Consider the following 21,554-nt stretch of genomic DNA (forward strand, 5'->3'; position numbering starts at 1 on the left):
TCCACGACAATGCACGTCCATATGTGGCACGTTTGACGCAACACAAGATTATGGAGTTTGGTTGGGAAGTTCTACCCCACTCACCGTATTATCCAGATATGGCACCATTAGATTACCATCTTTTTCGTTTACTGCAACACCATCTTAATGGGAAAACGTATGCAATTATGAAAGGTGTTAAAGAAGACATCGACATGTTTTTCCTTCAAAGCCAAGTGATTTATTTAACCATGGAATTAACAACCTGATTGTAAAATGGAAAAGCATCATCGATAAGAATGGTTACTATTTCATTTAATAAATGTTTTGTTTTTATATATATAGGTTGTTCGGGTTTGTTTTTTTTCATCTAAAAAAAGCAACATTAATTTCTTGACGACCTAATACTATTTTTAAGTTTTATGACTTTAAAATTTCTAACTGAAAGTTTCTTATTCACGAAGGCTTAAAATTAAATATATATTATATATTCTAATTACTAGACATAATTATGAGACTTTTTTTGTAACAGCGAAAAAACAAAAAACAAAACGAGGCGCTTTACATTTTTCATTGTAATTCTTTCATTGAAACAGAATACATGGTAATTAGCTATTGCAGAAACAGAATACAGAGTACTTAGCTATTGCAGAAACATAATACAGGGTACTTAGCTATTGCAGAAACAGAATACAGAGTACTTAGCTATTGCAGAAACATAATACAGGGTACTTAGCTATTGCAGAGATAGAATACAGGATACTTAGCTATTGCAGAAACAGAATACAGGGTACTTAGCTATTGCAGAGACAGAATACAGGATACTTAGCTATTGCAATTTTGAATTATGGTATGAATTTTACTTCCTCATAGCTTGGAAACTATTGTGAATTACACCACGCCTATGAGTAATTCAGAATTTAACAAAGAAATTCTAGTGAATCAGCCTAATAATTGAATTTCCACCGAACGACAAAAAATCGGGAACAAAAACGACTCTGAGGTGAAACGTTCATTCTTAAGATGGTAAAGTAGGTGAGATGATACGCTAAGTTTCGCAGTGGCCTAACAAAGGTGACTACATGTATGGTATTTTTAATTGTCTTTTGCTTGCCACAGTGAACTCGTATTTGTAACAACGAGTGACTGTATAGAATCTCGACATTTAGCGCGAGCGACAGTCCTTTTAGACAGTTACTTGCAACAGATATAATATTTATCTGAAATTTTGTTTTTATACACATCTGAACTTGTATTTTTGTTCAAGCTGTATTTAGCGTATGATGTTGTTAGAGAGCACAGCTTGTTAGGAAAAAAAAAACTCTCTATTTTTGTTTGATAGTTACATATTGATGACATTCCCTCCAAGTATTATCACTCAACAGTTAGTTCTCACTCCATCATAAAAGCTTGTCCGACGAATTGTTTGACAGAAATATGTAAGAAAAGCAAGCGAATAAATACACGGGACAGTGAATTCTGAGGTACTGATCGTGTATTGATCAACTAACAAGAGATTTGTTATTTATATATATCACTTATAAATAATTTTTAGTTGTTTGGTCAACCTTTGAAATAGATGAAAAACTTTCAAACAAATGAAAAATTAGAAAATTTCGAATTTATATTGTAACAAAACAATTTACGTTCCCTTTTATACTTAAGGTAATTAAGCTAGAGTATTAGAAATAATTATGGAAACTGTGAGGGAAAAAGCTATAAAAAGCAAATACTTCGGGAATGACACTCCATTATTGTGTGAAAATCAACTGCACAAGAGTATAGTTACATAGTAATAGGGTACACTGTGATTTGTTATTATTTAACCAATCAGAAAGATCCAGATCAATATCTGTATCTATCTCTCTCATATGATGGCCCGGCATGGCCAGGTGGTTAGGGCGCTCGACTCGCAATTTGAGGATCGCGGATTCGAATCCCCGTCCAACCAAACATGCTCGCCCTTTCAGCCATGTGGGCGTTATAATGTGACGGTAAATCCTACTATTCGTTGGTAAAAGAGTAGCCCAAGAGTTGGCGGTGGGTGGTGATGACTAGCTGCCTTCCCTCTAGTCTTACACTGCTAAATTAGGGACGGCTAGCGCAGATAGCCCTCGTGTAGCTCGGAATTAAAAAACAAAAACAAAAAACTCTCTAATATGCTATAAAAGTACAGGCAGCCATACTTTGCCCGTAATATTCAAGTATATCCAACAAGTAGCCAAAGGTTTCCGGAAAAACGGAGATTCAGGACTGTCAAGCCAAGAATAAATCGAACACAGACTTTAAAGACACAAGTAAACAGATAAAATCTTCACTTACAATAACTGTGTTAGTTTAAACTTCCGCATTTCATATAATGACTTCTCATTGGCTGCTGGGGTAAAGATGGCGCTTTTCAATTACGTCAGCACAGGAAAAAAACAGCAAGAATTATTATCTACAGCACTTTCAAATTAGACAAACGATTCAAGTGTTGTATCCGTAACCCAAAACTAAATATGTCACTGACTATTTCAAATAACATGTACAGGAGAGAACACCCATAACTCGTAAGAATTTCTACAAGAATGTGCCACCGGTTTAGATGCCCCCTCCCAAGAGTGTATACATTACCAACGTGATACAAGCTTATAATTGTTGCCATGTGTAAGCTTTACCTAAATAAAAATAATAGCACATGTTTATGACATTTCGACATCCGGCTAATGACAATATTATAACTATTTATAGAACACTTACACGAAGATTTAGAAAAGCATGTGAACATACCTGAATCAAGATATATATATATATACACACACACACACTCGATAAAGAAGGATTAAATTAGTAGTTATTTCATCACTGACATCCCCAGTAGTAGTAGTATGGTTTCTGTCATGGCTTCCCTGCAGGACTAAAATATCACATGACATGGATACGGAAATTAAAGTTTTGGCTCGTTAGGGATACTTCATTGGAAAACGTTTGGTAAGATTCCATGTTTCAGTAAGAGCTATAAACAAGACCCTAAAAACAGTACGTGAAACTGGCATTGTTAGTAACTGAACTAGTTGAAAACCGAAATTTTCCCCCCAAACATATCTCAGAGTATGTTTTTAAGATATATATGTATATATAATAGCCTTTTTGTGAATAAAGGTGTGAATCTTACCTCAAAAACAGTAAGAATCACATTAATATGTAACGGTCTTAATGGACGTGTAGCAGCTCGAAAACGTCTGATGAAAAGAGGTAATCAAACCCAAAGTGTGAAATGGGTATTGGACCACAAACAGTGGAATGAATAAAGATGGAGACATCTGACCTTTACAGATGAATTCATATTTTATTTTGCGACAACAATCAGTGACAGTTTATTCGACGACAGAGAGAAGAACGGTATCATGATAAATGTACAACATCTATGGTGAAGCATGGTGGATATCAGTAGAAGTTTGGGGATATATCTCAGCCAATGATGTCACTCCCTCAGCAACACGACTCATTGGGCGGGAACTCATCTTTCAGTAAGACAATGATTCCAAACATATAGCAAAATCTCAATGTGAACCTTAGGGTTGTGTAAAAACTGGGAAGGTCAAAAGGCACTTTGAACAATATTCCACAATTGTATGTTGATAAACTGTGTAGCAGCACGAAAACAAGGTGCAATACTCGCTCATACATAAAATACTGGCACATAGTACAATCTGTTCCTTTTCTTTGGCATTTCTTGTGATAATGTTTTATACCATTCATAAATTTATCATCTGGTTGTCATTACTGGTTGTTTGAGATTCCTGTACGTATATCGCTTGTGTGTTTTTGGAACTACTTCCATTACTGTATATTTAAGGATTTAACTAAGTAACAACGATAAATATTAATATTGAATCTTTAAAAGAAACATATATTAGAATATTCCATAATAAACTGTATTACGTCAGTTTTTATTATTCGTATACAAAAGAGTTGCAACTTTTGTGTCTAAACACCAATTTGAATTCATATAATGCGATTATTTATAATATACAGTACTTGATTTTATTTTGACCATTTTTTTTCTCATTTACTGAAGCAGAAATATAGACATGTATGTTCTTCGACGATTATAAAATTTCGACATCCTAATGAAGTATAGTGGTCTGATTTTGTCAAGAGTACTGATTCTAAGAACTTAAAGAGTGAAGGTCAAGAAGAATGTTTTACAATATGCCAACTACATTATATCTATCACATCCATTGCAGCCGAAGCCTTTCGCCCAATACCAGGGCTCATCAGGTCGGCTGGGATACGACAGATATAGTAGTTATGGATACTATTAAGTTGCTTGAACACCAACTGTTACATTTACTGCTTTTGTACTTTTCACTTTTGTGTCTAACTTATAGTTCAACTAAAAACGGCTTTGAAACTATATACTTAGGACTTAATCTCCGTAGAATTACCCTTTTTGAGTAATTAGTTTGAAAAGTAAAACTATAAGCTGACAGATTACAAAATGTTATTGCAAAAAATATAACTTTTTAATGACGAAACATCATCTGCCATAAAAATATGCTTGTTTTTCTTTTACTCTAAATTGAAGTTATATGTAAAATGAAGAAACTTAACCTTGGGCAGAGTAAAATTCAGCTATATTGCAATATAATTTAAGATGCACCAATAAACAAGATGAAAGAGATAAGAATCTTGTATGCTAGCATAACATGAAGGCCATTTTCTGCTTTATATTTTACTTTCGAGAACTGTAATTTTCAAAGTTCTACAGAATGTTTACAAGAAGATTGGTGGAGAACGAACGTTGGTCTGGTAATGTGCACCGTTAGATGGCAGCGATCATATCGTAACATTTCTGTTTAAGTATATAGTTCATAAATTTTTGTACCAAAAAATATGATTTGAAACAATAAAAACAGTTACGTAACACATGCAGATACCACGTACAGTTTATAAGCGAACAACAGCAGTGTTGCCCACCCGGCCACAGATGTATTTCTTTCTTCGGTATTAATAAGCAAAGTTAGTTTCCACTGTGGTTGATGATAAACTTTAAGTAGGTGCCCCTAACGGTATTTTAAGAAATGAGAATTCTTGCTTTAAATAAGCAATGAATACAAAGATCCGAGTAACCATCGTGGTTTTTAAAAGTAGTTTTCAGAAAGTTCACTGATTGCCCAAGTATAGAGCAAGACCCGGTCAAAAATTAAATCAAACTAATCTCATATATATGTATATACATATATGTGTGTGTATGTATATATGTATATATGTGTGTGTGTGTGTATATATATATATATATTTGTGTGTGTGTACATATGTATATATATATCTGAGTGTATATATGTATATGTATATATGTTTGTGTGTGTAGCTATGTATATATATCTGTTTGTGTGTATATATGTATATACATGTTTGTGTGTGTATATATGTATATATGTTTGTTTATCTATGTATATATATATATATGTTTGTGTGTATATATGTATATGTATATACATGTTTGTGTGTGTATATATGTATATATGTTTGTGTGTATATATATGTATATGTTTGTGTGTGCATCTTTGTATATGTATATATATGTAAACTCTGCATATATTCAGAATGATTGTGATAACTTGCACTTGACTGATTACACAGATCTTCATTTTCATTATCTGTAAAGCAAACATTCTGAAAGTACACAGTATAGAAAGTAACAATTTTGTTTCATTGTGATAAGACAAGAACTTAAACTTTGGTAATGCAATCTAAAAGTATTTTTTATGCGCAAGTAAAATAAATATGTCGATGTTTTGCAGGCAAAAATAAAACATTCTACTAGTAATATGCAAGCGAGTGCAATAACTTTTTTACGCTGTCAAAATAAAGATAAAACTTTTATAAATGTATGCAGTAACACGTAGAGTTATATTATGTAAAAGTAAAATAAATCTCCGAACTTTTCCACAAGATGAGGTTTTGTTTGAACATTACTTTTTTCTTTCCTTAATTTCAAGTATGAATTAATGAACAGCTGCAACATGGCTTTGATTATCTTGTGTTATTTATTTAAAGACTCTGAATTTTCAACCATAACAAAAGTATCGTCAAGACAAGCTATCGATCTTGCATTATAGCAGCTGCCGTTATATACGAAAAATCATCAAAAACAATTAATTTATAGCTTAGTTCGGGCTAAGTATTTTGTTCCATAATTCTTGTTATCGAGGTTTTACAGGTCTTTCTGCAAGGAAGGTCTTGTTTCATTAAAGTAATTACTTTCTGACGCTTTTAGCAATTAAACTTTGCTTCCTCCTGTCAAGCTTTTAGGCGAGATGGAAAGTTGGAGACAGTTTTATCAACCGTTTATAATATGCTGGTTTCTCTATACTATTAAATTACCACTTTTTTTGAAACCTTATCATTGGAATTAGGGACTTTATGTATTATGATATTGTATTTGTATGACAATGTGTTTTGTTTCCGAGATAGGAACAACTTGTGAGGTTAACGAGATGGCTTAGGAATTGTAACACTACAAACAAGTGTAGCATATTTTATCAGATTTAATACGTAAGGAATACAATATTACGTAATATAATTAAAATATGAACGTTAAAACTAGATTTATAATACATAATGTTTGTACGTCAATAGACCCCTTACGCAAACACACTATTTCTCCAGTTAAGACTAAATTATAGTTAAGATAAATAATATGTATATTGAATGAAAAGTTAAGTGTCAACAAAAGCAGGAAAGATGCATCGATAAAGGGACTAACTTAACATTTTAACTAACTCTTTTATTTTCAATCGAACATTTAATAACCCTGTAATTGCACCTTACAGGATTACTATGATGAAATTCGCCAGACACAACTAAGAGAATTAGCCATTTTGAACAAGAACAGAAACCAAGACAGTACACTCGATAATACAGGGCCTGACCAGCTATCATCGCCATCTGGTGGGCAAGAAACACTTACAACCCCAACGTCCAGACTGCCTTTGTCACTTTATTCTCAAGGCTTATTGAACGGTAGAGATCGATTGGTTGGCGGACCGAGTGTTTCTAGACACGTGATGCACCCTGGTGCTGGACTTCGTAGAAGGACACTCCCATTAAAACGAGTCATTCAACCTCATCATGACGAATCCTCACTCGTTCCCTCTGGCGAGCCAGTATTAATCCAACAGAGGCGGCCAGTGCTCCGAAGCCAAGCAAGTGGCCATTTTCATACAACTCTTGCAAAACCTGTACTGCTCGAAGAAAATGGCTACGTAAGTTAAACATGGTACCTGAAATTGATTTTAAAGGACTTTGCTGCTTATAACATATAAGGTTTTAATGTTTAAAGCATTAATGAAGAGTGGAGTTTTATAAACACATGTTGCAAGAAATCAATCGATGCTTTACATGTTAACCATATGACATATGAACCAAATAACACAAAAACATAAATGCGAATAAGTCTGTGCCCACTACCAGAAATTGTTTGTCGTGTTTCTATATGAAACAATGGTAGACAGAAATGTTGAAAAGGCATTCGTATGGAAGGGGAAACTTCAGGTGGGCTAGTCAGAGTGTAGTGTATGATTCCATTGATGTTGAAGAATGTTGCTTGCTTTTTAAGATGCAAGAACATTCATAAAGCAAATGCAAACTAGTTCTAACGTCAGTTAAATTTCCTTTATTCATATATATATACACGTGAAGTCCAGGTGGTGAATTAGTAAACAGTTCATTCCAACATGACAAGCACGAACAAATCAGTGTTTATGGGGTACTAAAGCTATTCTTTGATGTTTTCAACGTATTAGATGAGACCACATTTCGTTATTACGAGTACTCGTATTTTTCAGGGCATTATTTAGGTATATAAAAAATGGTTATCGTTTTTTTATTGTTGTTTCAGCATAAAGCTACACAATAGCCTATCTGCACTCTGACCACGAGGGGGGATCGTATCCCGGATTTTAGCGTTGTAGCTCCGTAAACTTATCGCTGACTCATCGAGTGATATGGTTATCAAACATAATTGTTATGTTTCGGTAAATCCACAGTGACTTCAGTAGACGTGCTTATATTGTTATTTGAAACAAGCTCTATTACCTTAATTCTCAACTTTGTTCATAATTTTCAGGTGCTAAGTATGAAGTAAGATAGGAAATACATTTAACAGTACTTGAAAATCATATAGATACGTTTAACAATATACAATAATTTCTAAAATTTTAGTTGTCATTCCAAGCATAGCAGCCAGCCTAAAAGAATAAAGAGTCAAATTTTAAGATACAATTAGTTCTAAGGTCATTATCCCAGTTAATTAGAACAACAAAAGACGGTAAAATGTACACATATATCTTGTACACGAATGCTTTAACATTTGTCAAAAATACCAATGTTCATTGTTTATGCAGATAAGTGGTAATAATTGTCACAAGTAAAAGGGTTTGTGTGTCATAAGCGTTTTCGCGAACAGTTGAGATAATTAGGGATGTTGAAACACATCAAATAATAAGGTAAAAAGACCATTAGTAGCACACAAAACAATTAATATCAAGACCAACAATAACCTTCAACTTTCAAGACCATCAACAGTGTTCTAAACGTTTGACTACAAAGTTCAAAAATTGTTTTTGTTGTTAAGCGCAATGCTAACAAGTGGGCTATCTGCGATGTGCCCACCACAACAATCGAAACCCGATTTTTAGCGTTATCAGCCCTCAAGCTGACCGCCGAGACATCAGGGGTTGAAAATAATTTAATAAATATATTTTATGTTAAAAAAATACGTTAGGGGAGTACTAAACATGTGATGTCACAACCAAACGATCTGGTAATCATAAACATTCAAGACCATCAGTAAAGTACAAAATGTTTAATAAGAAGACCGATAATTATGTTGTAACCGACCGCTTTCAATATCTTCAGTAATATAATAATTCTTTAATATGAAGACCTAATATAGCATAGTATGTATCCATTACAACGCTAACAAAATACAACATTAACAACGCCTACAAAAGTATATTCAACATTCACTTTTGTGATCAACAATATTGTTGTAAGCGTCCATTGTCGAGGTCAAAGGTTATAAAGTAGATACAAAGTAGTAATGAATATACCACGCTTACCTCATAAAAAAACAAAAAACTTCTGTGTCGTTGCTACCCAATTAATTTAGGAACTCTTCCAAATTCCAGGCCTACTACGAAGAATTTTACAACGGTGCCGTAGATGACGTAGTAGACGAAGATTACATCTCAACTAGGTTAGTCAGTTTCTTCTTTCATCTCTTCGAGGTAGCAATTGTGAATTATGAAAAATAACAGTATTTCCTAAAAGAAAATTTGTTTTTAGACATATTCTGTTACACTTCATTAGAAATGTTTTTGATACTTTTTTTTAAAGATATATGTGAATATCTTTTCTCTCCCTCTGTCTAACCTTATATATAACCTTAAATATACCTTTAACGCGCTCTATTTTTAGTTAAGCATTGTCTATAGCGTAAAATGAATTTATGCATCCCCCGTATTCTTCCTTGCAGGTTAATATGTTTGCTAGATGTGAAATGGGAAAGCACAGAGATCAGCTTTCATTCTAAATACGCTATCAAATCTCGAGGGAAATGTTCAGGTTTTGCTACTACTGCCACATGTCGTAGAATACCAGATTATATAAACCTAGTCCACCGAAATTTCCATATGTAAATTATTCAAAATGTCAGTGTTTTTCCGATTTATCAAGATTTGGAATCTGTAAAAGTTTACAAATGTTTTTAGTGTACCACGAAAAAAAGCATTTAAAAATAACTTATTTGCTTATTGATATTAATGCTCCACTGTATTCTTCTGTGTAGTTAAGTGTAATTGACATGTCTTATACTTTTATTGGTAGCAAGGGACACTATGATCTACATGAAGAAGACGTGTATAACAACGGTTACCATGAAGGTACGTTTAAAAGCTTTCGAGCGAATAAAAAATAAAAATAAATTTCTGAAATCTTGTTATCGTGCAGTTTCGAGTTTTAATATGTGATGTTACTTGTGTAAGTAACATACAACAATTAAGCTAGTACTGTGTAATCGTTATTTCCAAGTTTAAGTAACTATACCTGTTAGGCAGTTCCATTTGCCAGTAATGTTCAGCTTCATGTGTTAACATGATGTAGCGCTATGTAGTTCCGTATTTTAAGACCGTGAATTATTGTGTAGTGCAATGTTTTACTCAGAATTATCTCGTAGTTTCCTGTGTCAATACGGTGAAGCGCTACAAAGTTCGATATTTCAGTACGGTGCACTACTGTAATGCCGTGTTTCATCCGTATGTGTAGTCATGAAAAATCATCTGTTGTAGTTTTATGTCAGTAACGTGTAACACTATGTAGTTCTACACGTTAGTACGACGTATTACTGACTAATGACATGCGCCATTAACCTGTAATTGTTTATAATTCTTTATACGTCAGTAACGTGTAACGATGTCTTCATTATGTAATTGTAATATGTATTCCCATGTGTTAATAAGATGCAATTTTGTTTAGCGCCATGTGAGATGTAATCCTATGTGTCACACATTAGCATATAGTCTTGTCCAGTCCCATGGGCCATCAAAATGTCCAATTTCTTGTGATGTTAACGTGTACTCCTGCCTACACGTGTGGCTTTGGTATATAATCCTGTCTAGTTTCATGTATCGTTAATATGTAGCCCTGCCCATTTTCATGTTGCTTTAACAGGTATGCTTGTGTAATTTCATAGGAAGTATGCCTCTCCAATATTCCAGTTTGTCAATACCTGTTGAAGATATGTTGCGTTCGCATTCCTCTGCGAAGTTCAAAGGTCCTCTCATGATTTACGGGTACAAATGGACCGATAAAGCTCCCCCACTATCCCATATTACTTCTATAACTATCCAAGGAGAGAGGGGGGCCCGTACCCGATCACAAACTTCGTTAGGACACCCGGCCGTGGTATCTGAACGCGTGTGCCACATTTCATCTCGCTCGCTAAAAACTGGGATTATGAACACAGTTTCAAAATGGTGCCCTCAGGATCCAAATTTTGATCCTAAGTTTAGGTTCAGTGACCCAAAACACCTACTCCTAGATCCCATCATGTGTGGTTGGAGTTTTGGGCGCATTTTAGCTCTCCTTGGTAGCAGAACTACGCCACCAAGAGAAGGACACATCCGGGACATTCTGAGTCTGCCTGTTCACGAACTTTGGTCCTTCTAGCTCTAAAACTGGGAGCAGTACGCAGACAAACAAATTCACATTCAACATGAATTAGTACATAGGATTATTCAATGACTATTCATACCTGAAGAAGACACACCAAGGTTCTGTCGAAACATGTAGTATATTTCACCATTAATAAAATTATTCCTTATCCTTATAAAGCGTTGTTTGCCTACCTATTATTATATTAACATAATGTGCTTCTTACTCAGATATTACTACGATAATAAGTATAATTAAGCTGCATAATTTTGATTCGTTTAGATATTTATCCTTAGGTTACATTTCTGTGTAGTATTGAATTACATGCAACCTAATAGTCTTTTTTTATTGCTAAAAATCTATAATGGTGTAGATTTTTACACGGAGTCTAAAATTACAATTATTCTATTAGGTCGTCAAGAAAGTAATGTCTCTAGACTGCAATGGCTAAGTACCCTGTATTCTGTTTCTGCAATAGCTAAGTACTCTGTATTCTGTCTCTGCAATAGCTAAGTACCCTGTATTCTGTTTCTGCAATAGCCACACAAAATACCGTAGTGGTCACACACAATACAAGACTTGGTTCATTAAACAAATTTAAGCTTATCACTTTATATTCATAGCTTGAGACAATATATGGTTCTCGTCTGCATTAAATATTTACTGATACGAAGTACTTAGTCACAAAATGTGGAAGAAACTTATAGCAATTCCATGTACATTGAAGCCAGGCGTAGCATCATGATTAGCGTGCTCAGACTATGAATCCTAATGTTCCTTGTTCGAGTATCATTGCTGCAAAAATGCGTTCAGCACTTCGGGGTCATTATAACGCTGAGTTGGCGATGTGTACTTCGATGTGTTGCCTCCCCGGCTAGTCTATTACTTCCAAATTAAAGACGACTATGCGTATATAATCATTGTGTATATATAGCTCTGTATATCCGAACCTGATATTACAGGAAATCTCGCAGTTACTGCGTAGTTAGACACTAGGAAGAAAAGAGTCAGTATTTATGAAATTGACTTGGGTTTCACGTGGTTTGATCAGTGTCTTTACGGCTTTAGGAAGAAGAACTACGTCAGACGAATGATCCGAAGTTCTCACACCTGTTCGAGGATTTACATGTGGAAATAACAGCTTTCGCCCCTGCAGCCGAAGCGTACTCTCGCATGGCTGTGGCTCTCACTGAACTGAAGCCTTTCTTAGTGCCGGTAAGAAATGAGTTACTTGTGTACTAACCCAGCAGATACCATTTAAGATCATACGGTTTATATGATATGACTTAAGTTCACTGTAACACGATCATTTGTAGCATTGACGCTACCAATAAATTAAGAATAAGTCGTATATTTGTAAAATATTTTTCTTAAGTAAACAGGATACGAAATACGATTGAAATATAATTCCAAGTGATATTTTTTGTCTTATAATGTTTTAAAGTTATTTTGTATTTTTTTTAAATAAGTTTCAAACGTAAAATCTTAAAATTCGTATTTATAAACTCTTAAGGTGTGACCCATATAGTTTAAAATATTTTAAACCTTAACGTGTATGTGTGTGTGAACTAAACTGCTACTAATTTAAACATATATAAGTTTGTCTATTGTTTGTTCTTTACCCACAAATAATAGTTTACGGTGAAACGGTGAAGATAATGTGTTGTGTATTATGAGTCTCAGCTGTCAGAGGGAAATTTATGGAATCAACAATATAGAAAATAAAATTGATGGTGATATCTTTTGTTCGTAAAGTTTACTTCACTTTGTCGTATTTTATTTTCGATTTGTATAGTATAAGTACGTTTATTTCTTTGTTTCTCGGATTTTATACAATACCGACTAGTGCAATATTTTGTTTTCTTTGTTAAGATCGTTTTCCTTATAGTAATTGCATTTATGGATGTATTGTCTTAATAGTTTCTTGTTAAGATAATGAGCACCTCTGATTATTGCATATAGAAAAGCATAATACACATTTTTATCTAACACCCAATCTACGAGTCAATGAAACCGAATTCGGGAGAGGGCGGGATACAGAGGGATGTCGCGGTTTCAGGTATTCAAGTTAGAACCAAAACATGTACTCTGACAAAATATTCGAGCTGCTACCCTCAAAAACACACTTAGCTGTGGATACAGATGGCTGTCACGGCTTCAGGTATTCAAGTTAGAACCAAAACATGTACTCTTACAAAATATTCGAACTGCTACCCTCAAAAACACACTTAGCTGTGGATACAGATGGCTGTCACGCTTCAGGTATTCAAGTTAGAACCAAAACATGTACTCTGACAAAATATTCGAGCTGCTACCCTCAAAAACACACTTAGCTGTGGATACAGATGGCTGTCACGGCTTCAGGTATTCAAGTTAGAAACAAAAAATGTACTCTGACAAAATATTCGAGCTGCTACCCTCAAAAACACACTTAGCTGTGGATACAGATGGCTGTCACGGCTTCAGGTATTCAAGTTAGAAACAAAAAATGTACTCTGACAAAATATTCGAGCTGCTACCCTCAAAAACACACTTAACTGTGAAAAGAGCTCATCATTTCGGCCATGAAGGTATGGAGTTTCGGGTGTTAGCCGGACTACCTTTCTCTTGCACAAATTTAATAGAAGTGTTCATGTTCAAGTAGGTACCACATTTAGCCACAAAGTGTTCATGTAGGTACCGCGTTTGGCCACAAAGTGTTCATTTTCAGGTAGGTAGCCACAAAGTGTTCATGTTCAGGCAGGTATTGCATTTAGCCACAAAGTGTTCATGTTCAGGCAGGTACCGCATTTAGCCACAAAGTGTTCATGTTCAGGCAGGTACTGCATTTAGCCACAAAGTGTTCGTGTTCAAGCAGGTACTGCATTTAGCCACAAAGTGTTCATGTTCAGGCAGTTACTACATTTAGCTACAAAGAGTTCATGTTCAGGCAGTTACTACATTTAGCCAACTTATAGCGGCAAGTAAGCTTCGTTGAGCCTTTCTCAGCCATCTCTATTGACAGAACTCGCACAAATTGCTGGGAAAACAGCTTCATAGAGCTCAAAATTCAAAACAAACAAACATATTAACAAAAATCAAATTTTGTCAGTTTCCTCTTACATGCAGCTGTGCTAAAAGTTTGATTTGCCGAAACACAACATGTGTTTTATTTTTATCAACGTGTTTTTATTTTCTTGATAAACGCTACTCGGGTCACTCAGAAAAGTTTTATTTTATTTCAGTTAAAGTGTATATATATATATTTACTGACACTGGTGCGTTTTTATTAGCAATAAATTGATTAGTTGCATAGTATCGTTTTTCATACTTTAGAAAATGATTTGCTAAACATGCTTAGCTAGTTTAGTAAGTGAAATAAAAATAGGCTCGAATATATGGGCTTATTAGAAATAGATATTCCATCTTTCCTTTGCTGTTTCAAATGTCGTGAAGTGAAGCAGAAATGCAGTGCAATATGAACAAGTTCTTGTTATATAGATAGCAAAAAAACAATATTGTCTATAAAAGTACATTACATTAGAGAACACATTAAAATAAACAAAGGAATGGGACGACAATGTCTTTCCATATGCGCGTTTATACAAATAATATTTTGTTACCATAGTAATGTTCGTGGTTAATCTATATTACAATCTGGATTAAGTCATTATGACGTACCCATGTTATCAGTTGTTCAAAGTAAACTTTTCTTATGGTTTTCAGTTCAATTTTGTTGGTAAATTGCTTGGACCTAAGGGTAATTCTCTCAAACGGCTGCAAGAGGAAACACAGACGAAAATGGCAGTGCTTGGAAGGGGTTCTATGAGAGACAAAAACAAGGTAAGGCAAAACGTTCTCATTTAATGGAATAGAGTTTGAGTTTCCCTGAAAGTTTTCTTTTTTATGAAGATAAATAACAAAAAAAATTGGATTAAATCAATTAGTTACATTTTTCATTCTGTATTTTTTTCACTTACGTAGAAGAGTGATTCTACTATTCTGTAATATGTCTACTACTGGAAATATTTTGTTTATCTAGCTTGGGGTCGTTTAATATATATATGCCATTTTCCTATCCCTCATTCAAGTATCACAACTTTCATCTGTAACAGAATAGTGATGATAGGATTCAAACGAATTTTTTGTAACAAATCACCAATAACTTAGATTTTTGTTCCACAACATACTTGACTCAATTTGTGGAAATGTGACTCGATAAACATACTTGACTCAATTTGTGGAAATGTGACTCGATAATTATTTACTGCTGTCGATAAATTATTAAATGTGTTGCACTTTCAAGTACGAGTTTATCGTTTATTTCTATATTAATAATGACTAAATAAATTATTAAATGTGTTGCACTTTCAAGTACGAGTTTATCGTTTATTTCTATATTAATAATGACTAAATAAATTATTAAATGTGTTGCACTTTCAAGTACGAGTTTATCGTTTATTTCTATATTAATAATGACTAAATAAATTATTCTAGGTATACTTTAATTCTTTTTAATAACATGGGTAAGTGGAAATATATATAAAAATATGCAAAAATACCAATCAAAGCTACGTTTTTGACAAATTTGTTAGCTCATCATCTTCTCTATTAGGGCTCTATTAGAGGTGTTGAATTTTGATGACAAATAGCTTAACATCAGCTTATCTTATAAAAATCATTAAATTTTAACGACTACGTTAGCTCACCACGAACTCGTATTAAAGGTGTTATATGTTGATTGTTGTGTTACCACTGTCAGCTTATTTCCTAGAAATATAACTAGTTCTAAGAACCTATGCAAGAAAGCAAAGTAGAATATGTTATAATATGTTAACCACACTAAATATGCCGTATACAGTGCCGACGAGGCCTTTCGCCCCCAAACCAGGGCTCATCAGGCCGGCTGGGACATGACAACCACAAACGTTTCTATTAAAGGTGCTAATTTTCAATGACGTTTTCCACTCAACCATTAACCTGTCCAAGAGAGATGTTTAGTTTCAACGACTCAGTCATTAGTTTCACCACTTCAGGTGCGAAGAAGATAGAAATTCGAGAAAAACTTACTCCTTTTCTCACATGTTTAAACCATTTTTTATAGTTTTCCCACTAGCCTTTAGCGTATGTCAGCAAGCGTCAAGCCTTCTTAATGAAATAAGAGAACAACTTTTCTATAGAAAAATGAAATCAATATCGTTGACACACACGTTTACTTCTAAACAATAGATATTCACTCATTCATTGAGCTAAGATGTATAGCTGTAAAAAATAATTCATTTTAATGAAAAGATTATCGTTACAAAGAAACCAATATGGGTAGTAAACTACAAGATATTCCTAACCAACATGTACAGTATTGAATAACAGATTTCTCTGAGATATAGTTTGTAATTATTATAATTATTGTTTTTTTTATTATCGGTATGATATCTTACATCTGTAAAACTGACATACATGAAACCTTACTTAAGACTGCAACGCAAGTTATCATTATAAACTCTTTCAACCAGTATATTATATTTTAGAATAACCACAATTTGGATAACAACTGCTTATGGTTGGTTAGTCGTTTGGAAGTTGGTCTCGTCAGATACCTGTTAAGTCGCTACAATGAAAAGTTAATTTTTAAAAACTAAATTAGATGGCACTCGCACACGGATAAATGATTAAAAACGCAAGCACAACGTTGACATATTGCACAATAAAATTAGTTTTATTAAAACGGGGGAAAAGCCTTAAAAAGATTCTACTTTTAACTTCTTACTCCCGATGATGGAGGCTTAGTATGACATTGAAACATGTAGAGCCTTTTGGGAGCTGCGCACCGTTTTAATAAATCAAAGTTTATTGTGCAATACTTCAACGCTGTGTGTACGTTTTAATCTTTTAAATTTTGTGCTTGCTCTTTGCATGAACATTTATTTTAATGTAATATGCTGCTGGGTGAAATATCAGTAAGTTGTGTCCAACTTGAGAAATAATGATTGTGTTGTTTGTGCAGATTAATCAACACGAATTACGTTCTTCAAGTTTGGAGAGGTAAATCCACATTGAATTCTTTTTTTCAAAAAACGCCTTGAAATGCGACTCTATATCCATTATAAAAGGCGTTAGTTTGTTGCAAGTATATAAGTTATAAAGAAATTGAAAACAGTGGAGGAAGATAGTATGGTGTATAAAAATCTAAATTTGTGAACAATTTTCTCAAATTAGTTATGCTGTAATCTAAGGATTAAAGTACGGATTCCTTTAATTTACTATAAAGATAATAATAACAATGATACACCCCAGAGGTTCAGCGGTAAGCTTGACGACTTATAAGTCTAAAATTCGTGGTGCTATCCCTGCGGCGGACACAGCGCAAAATGCCCATAGTACAGATTTCCTCTAAAAACAAACAAACCTATTTAGACAATATATAATGTTTCAGTGGATTTTGAACAGTCGGTGGTGGAGTATGCTATATTAAAATGATTTTGAATATGCAAATCAACAACTCATGTGACAAACCCAGCCTATATACAATCGTGGAGGAACGGCTTTTATCAGAAAATTTATTACTTTTAAGAAGGTATGTAACAACCTTTTCCAATGCAAAATATTCATACGCTTAGATCATGAAGATGTGTTCTGATCGGGGATTTAGATTTTCCAAGGCTGAACTATCCTTTGTACTTAATGGCATTGCAAAACGAAGGAATATTGATCAACTTGTGTCACTAGGACCATTCAGAAACAGAATAACAACAAGTGATAAACAAGATGTAACATCTTGTAACAAGTGAGAATCCATGAACACAAAAGTCAGTGGCAAAAGCCGTCCACAAGGCCCAGGAAATAGTACACAATATAATCATGAAGGATCTCAGTCTAGAAAAGCGACACAAGGCACGTGTACACAATTTACTTCCGCAACATATTCGTTCAAACTTTACCTCAGGCAGCTGGAGAATAAAATGGATATTTGTACTATTCAAATCGAAAACATACCGTTCCAGTCTTCGGGCGCAGTGCCTATGGATTTCCATGCGTTCAGACTGTTAAAATGGACACTGAAAAACCGTCGCCCTCGTACACTCGATGGTTTATGAAAACATGCAAGGAGGAGTGGTCTGCTTTGGACATTACATACTTATGATAGAGCCATTTTGCAGTGGGAAATACGCTGCCGGATTTTAAGGACGTTGTGAGGTTCTTAAGCCGTTTTAATATAACACACTCAACTTTTGTAGCTGTAGGCTAGTCATTTACTGTTAATGTATCAGGTATCTGGGGAATTATCTGTTCCTTAGTCCTCATTCTGGTTTGCTAGAGTTGTGCTTTTGAGACTGATAAGTGCAATGAAATTAAGACTTCTAATCCACAACGTAATTGTCCCGTAAAACGACATGGTGAGACTTCAAAAGCGCATTATTATAACGTACTCGACGTTCTATATATTTATTCACTAATTTGAGTAGCTTGCATGTTACATCGCCATCTGATAAGGTAAACTTTTATGTGTTTTGTGCGAGCCACTTTAGGGTATTACCACGAAGTATTGAATAACATAGGATCATCTTTACTTAACAAATGTTTGGCACTAGTAAGTACTGCTAGGAAATAAAAATTGGTAAACACATTGGGGGTATCGATGTAAAACCTTTCTAATGAACTTTCTCAACAATCCGCTAAAAACAGGTATTTTTTGTTAATTCTGCAATTCTTTGTGGCATGGTGTAAGTTTAATGTCAATGTAGGAATTGAAAAAATAACATATTAATTGAGAGACTTATGAATGCACAAACTTAAGAATGGATTTCGTCTAGCACCTGTAAGACTAAATTTTCCAGAACAACATGTTTGTGTTTTTACGAGAAAAAAAATACAAAAGACTGATATGAAGCTACGACTCCTTTTTTTTGGGTCTTATCAAAAGAATTAATTTTATTTGTTGCTTTTTCTTTTCATTGTTATTAGTTTTAGTAATGTTAATAATATCTGTATTTTCGATTGTTTTGTTAATAGCTCACTCTGGTGGTTTGTACTAGAGTTGACAAAGTCTAAGTTTCGTAATTTATAAATAAACCATTAAGAAGTATTTAAACATGGGTAATCGGTTATCAGCTCCTGTTGGTGAGGAACAAATGTATACTATGTTTCTTTGATACTTTCCTCCTGATATTATTGAAAACCGATTATTCTACTCTATTATTCTATTCTTATTTTGTTCAAACTTTTAGAGATTCTGTAAATTATCCGTAAGCCATCGCTTAATAAAAAACAAACAAAAAGTGATTATAATAACGCTCCTTTTGCTCATGAATAGGTGATACAGTCCAAAATGTTTTGTCTCTTCCTAATTTTTTCATCGGTAAATTTCATCAAATGTAGTTTTTGTCCATTCTGAAAGAAATGATCAAAACACAAAATGCTTTCGTGTTCTTTCCTGCTGGTACTGCTCATAAGAAAAACTAGACGTTTGAAGTAGCAACTAGCCTTTAAGCCTTTATCTTGTCTTCTCGTTTTGATTAACACTGTTGGAGTTGAATTACTAAAATGTAGCAACAGCGAAGAAACCAGTCACGTGGTGAAGATTAAATCACGTAGATACGAGACACCACTACCACATGCAAGCATTCATTTCCTTTTGGCGAAGGCCGTCTTCAATGGTAAGCGTAATAAAAACCTTTACTTTAAAGATGAAGTCAGTCATGTGTCTTATGTCGCTTTTGATATTAAAATCTCGCATGCCTGAGCCAGAAAATAGTTGGTACACAACTAGACTGGCGGCAGTCATTAAATACAAGTTCGGGTAGGAAACGAGAGAAATGTTTATATTGAACTTCGGAAGAGCGGTTGCAAAGATAGAGGAAGATCAGTTTGTGGAAACCTTAATCAAACACAGATAATTAGCGATTTTTCTATCTTCGATCTTTGATCTGGAATCGAATCTATATTACGCCATTTCCTAGGATCTTTACAATGATACCTCCAAGGCAGCCAATTGGGTCTTTTTTTCCACTTATATTTAACGGTTGTATGGTTTAAGTTTCTCGCATCTTTCGCAAATATAATATTAACCACAACATTTATGACGTTCACTGATGTGAAAATCGTTTCTATAAATATATGAAGGTTTTATCCAAACATTAACTGAAAAAATACACTTAAGTATGTACATTGTAGGCAAAGTGGTATAATACATACTATACTAATGGATCATTACAGCCTGGAATGGGTTTGTCGGTACATTTATGAATTGCATAATATTTTCAAGTACTTAGTCTATTCTCTTCTTCATATGCCACAAAGTGGAGTTTGTTTATTCTTATTGCGGAGTATTACATGCTGTAATTGGGATTTGATTATTTTCTGAAATAAGAGCCCGAAGTTCTAATTTAAACTTTTATGATGACACGCACAGTTTCGACAATACCTTTCTATTAAATACACTTAAATAAAGACCTAAAGCTACCTATAACTATGATGCCCCATAGTTATCGAGTTATGCAAAAATATCTCTTGACTTCCAAAAACATTTACTGTTCAAACTACAAAAAAATGACTATATCTACAATATTGCTTACGACTTCAAATACTTGCAAAGTTGCACCTTTAGAAAATTCAAATTTATTGAATAGTGTTTACAGCTATGTTTAACAAAAATTATAATATACAAATATGTCTTGTATACATTTAAAAAAATCAGACAAAAACATTAAGTTGAACTTTACGGCTAGTGATTCAGAAATGTGCTAATCCTATTTTACAACATCGAAAACACAGTAAAAATTAAGAAAACATTAGAATTAGTAGGTAGAATATGTAATATTTAGTATAATAAGTCTATAGAAACCCACCTAGAACCTTTTAGTTAACCAATAATTTCTGTTTACCGACATTTCTAGTTTCTTGTTTGGAAGTATTTAAGCTTATATTGGTGTGGCATGGCCAGGTGGTTAGGGCACTCGACTCGCAATTTGCGGGTCGCGGATTCTAATCCCCGTCCCACCAAACATACTCGCCCTTTCAGCTGTGGGGGCGTTATAATGTGACGGTTAATCCCACTATTCGTTGGTAGCCCAAGAGTTTGCGGTAGGTAGTGATGAACAGCTGCCTTCCCTGTGGTTTTACACCGCTAAATTAGGGACGGCTAGCGCAGATAGCTTTCGTGTAGCTTTGTGAAAAGATTCAAAGAGAATTTATCTACGCAGTAATCGACTCACCAGAATACGCTTCTTTAACAATCAGGATATAAAAAAAAATATTTTCTATTCCATATGGAGGTTGTGTATCCAACGTTTTAGGGGTAAACTGACACAAAGATTCAAAGAGAATTTATCTACGCAGTAATCGACTCACCAGAATACGCTTCTTTAACAATCAGGATATAAAAAAAAATATT

General features: G+C 34.1%; 1 protein-coding gene across 1 annotated transcript in view; it reads left to right on the top strand.

Moving 5' to 3' along the window:
* Positions 1 to 6,791: 6,791 nt before the first annotated feature.
* Positions 6,792 to 21,554, top strand: part of LOC106461547 — a 20,385-nt gene continuing 5,622 nt past the window's right edge. The window contains exons 1-3 of the mRNA XM_013921386.2: positions 6,792 to 7,236; positions 9,163 to 9,230; positions 9,860 to 9,915. Coding sequence (XP_013776840.1) covers positions 7,039 to 7,236; positions 9,163 to 9,230; positions 9,860 to 9,915 — 322 coding nt within the window. The 5' untranslated portion in view covers positions 6,792 to 7,038. The remainder of the gene's footprint in view (positions 7,237 to 9,162; positions 9,231 to 9,859; positions 9,916 to 21,554) is intronic.

This window comes from Limulus polyphemus, unplaced genomic scaffold (assembly GCF_000517525.1).
Source record: "Limulus polyphemus unplaced genomic scaffold, Limulus_polyphemus-2.1.2 Scaffold39, whole genome shotgun sequence".
Taxonomy (NCBI): Eukaryota; Metazoa; Arthropoda; class Merostomata; order Xiphosura; family Limulidae; genus Limulus; species Limulus polyphemus.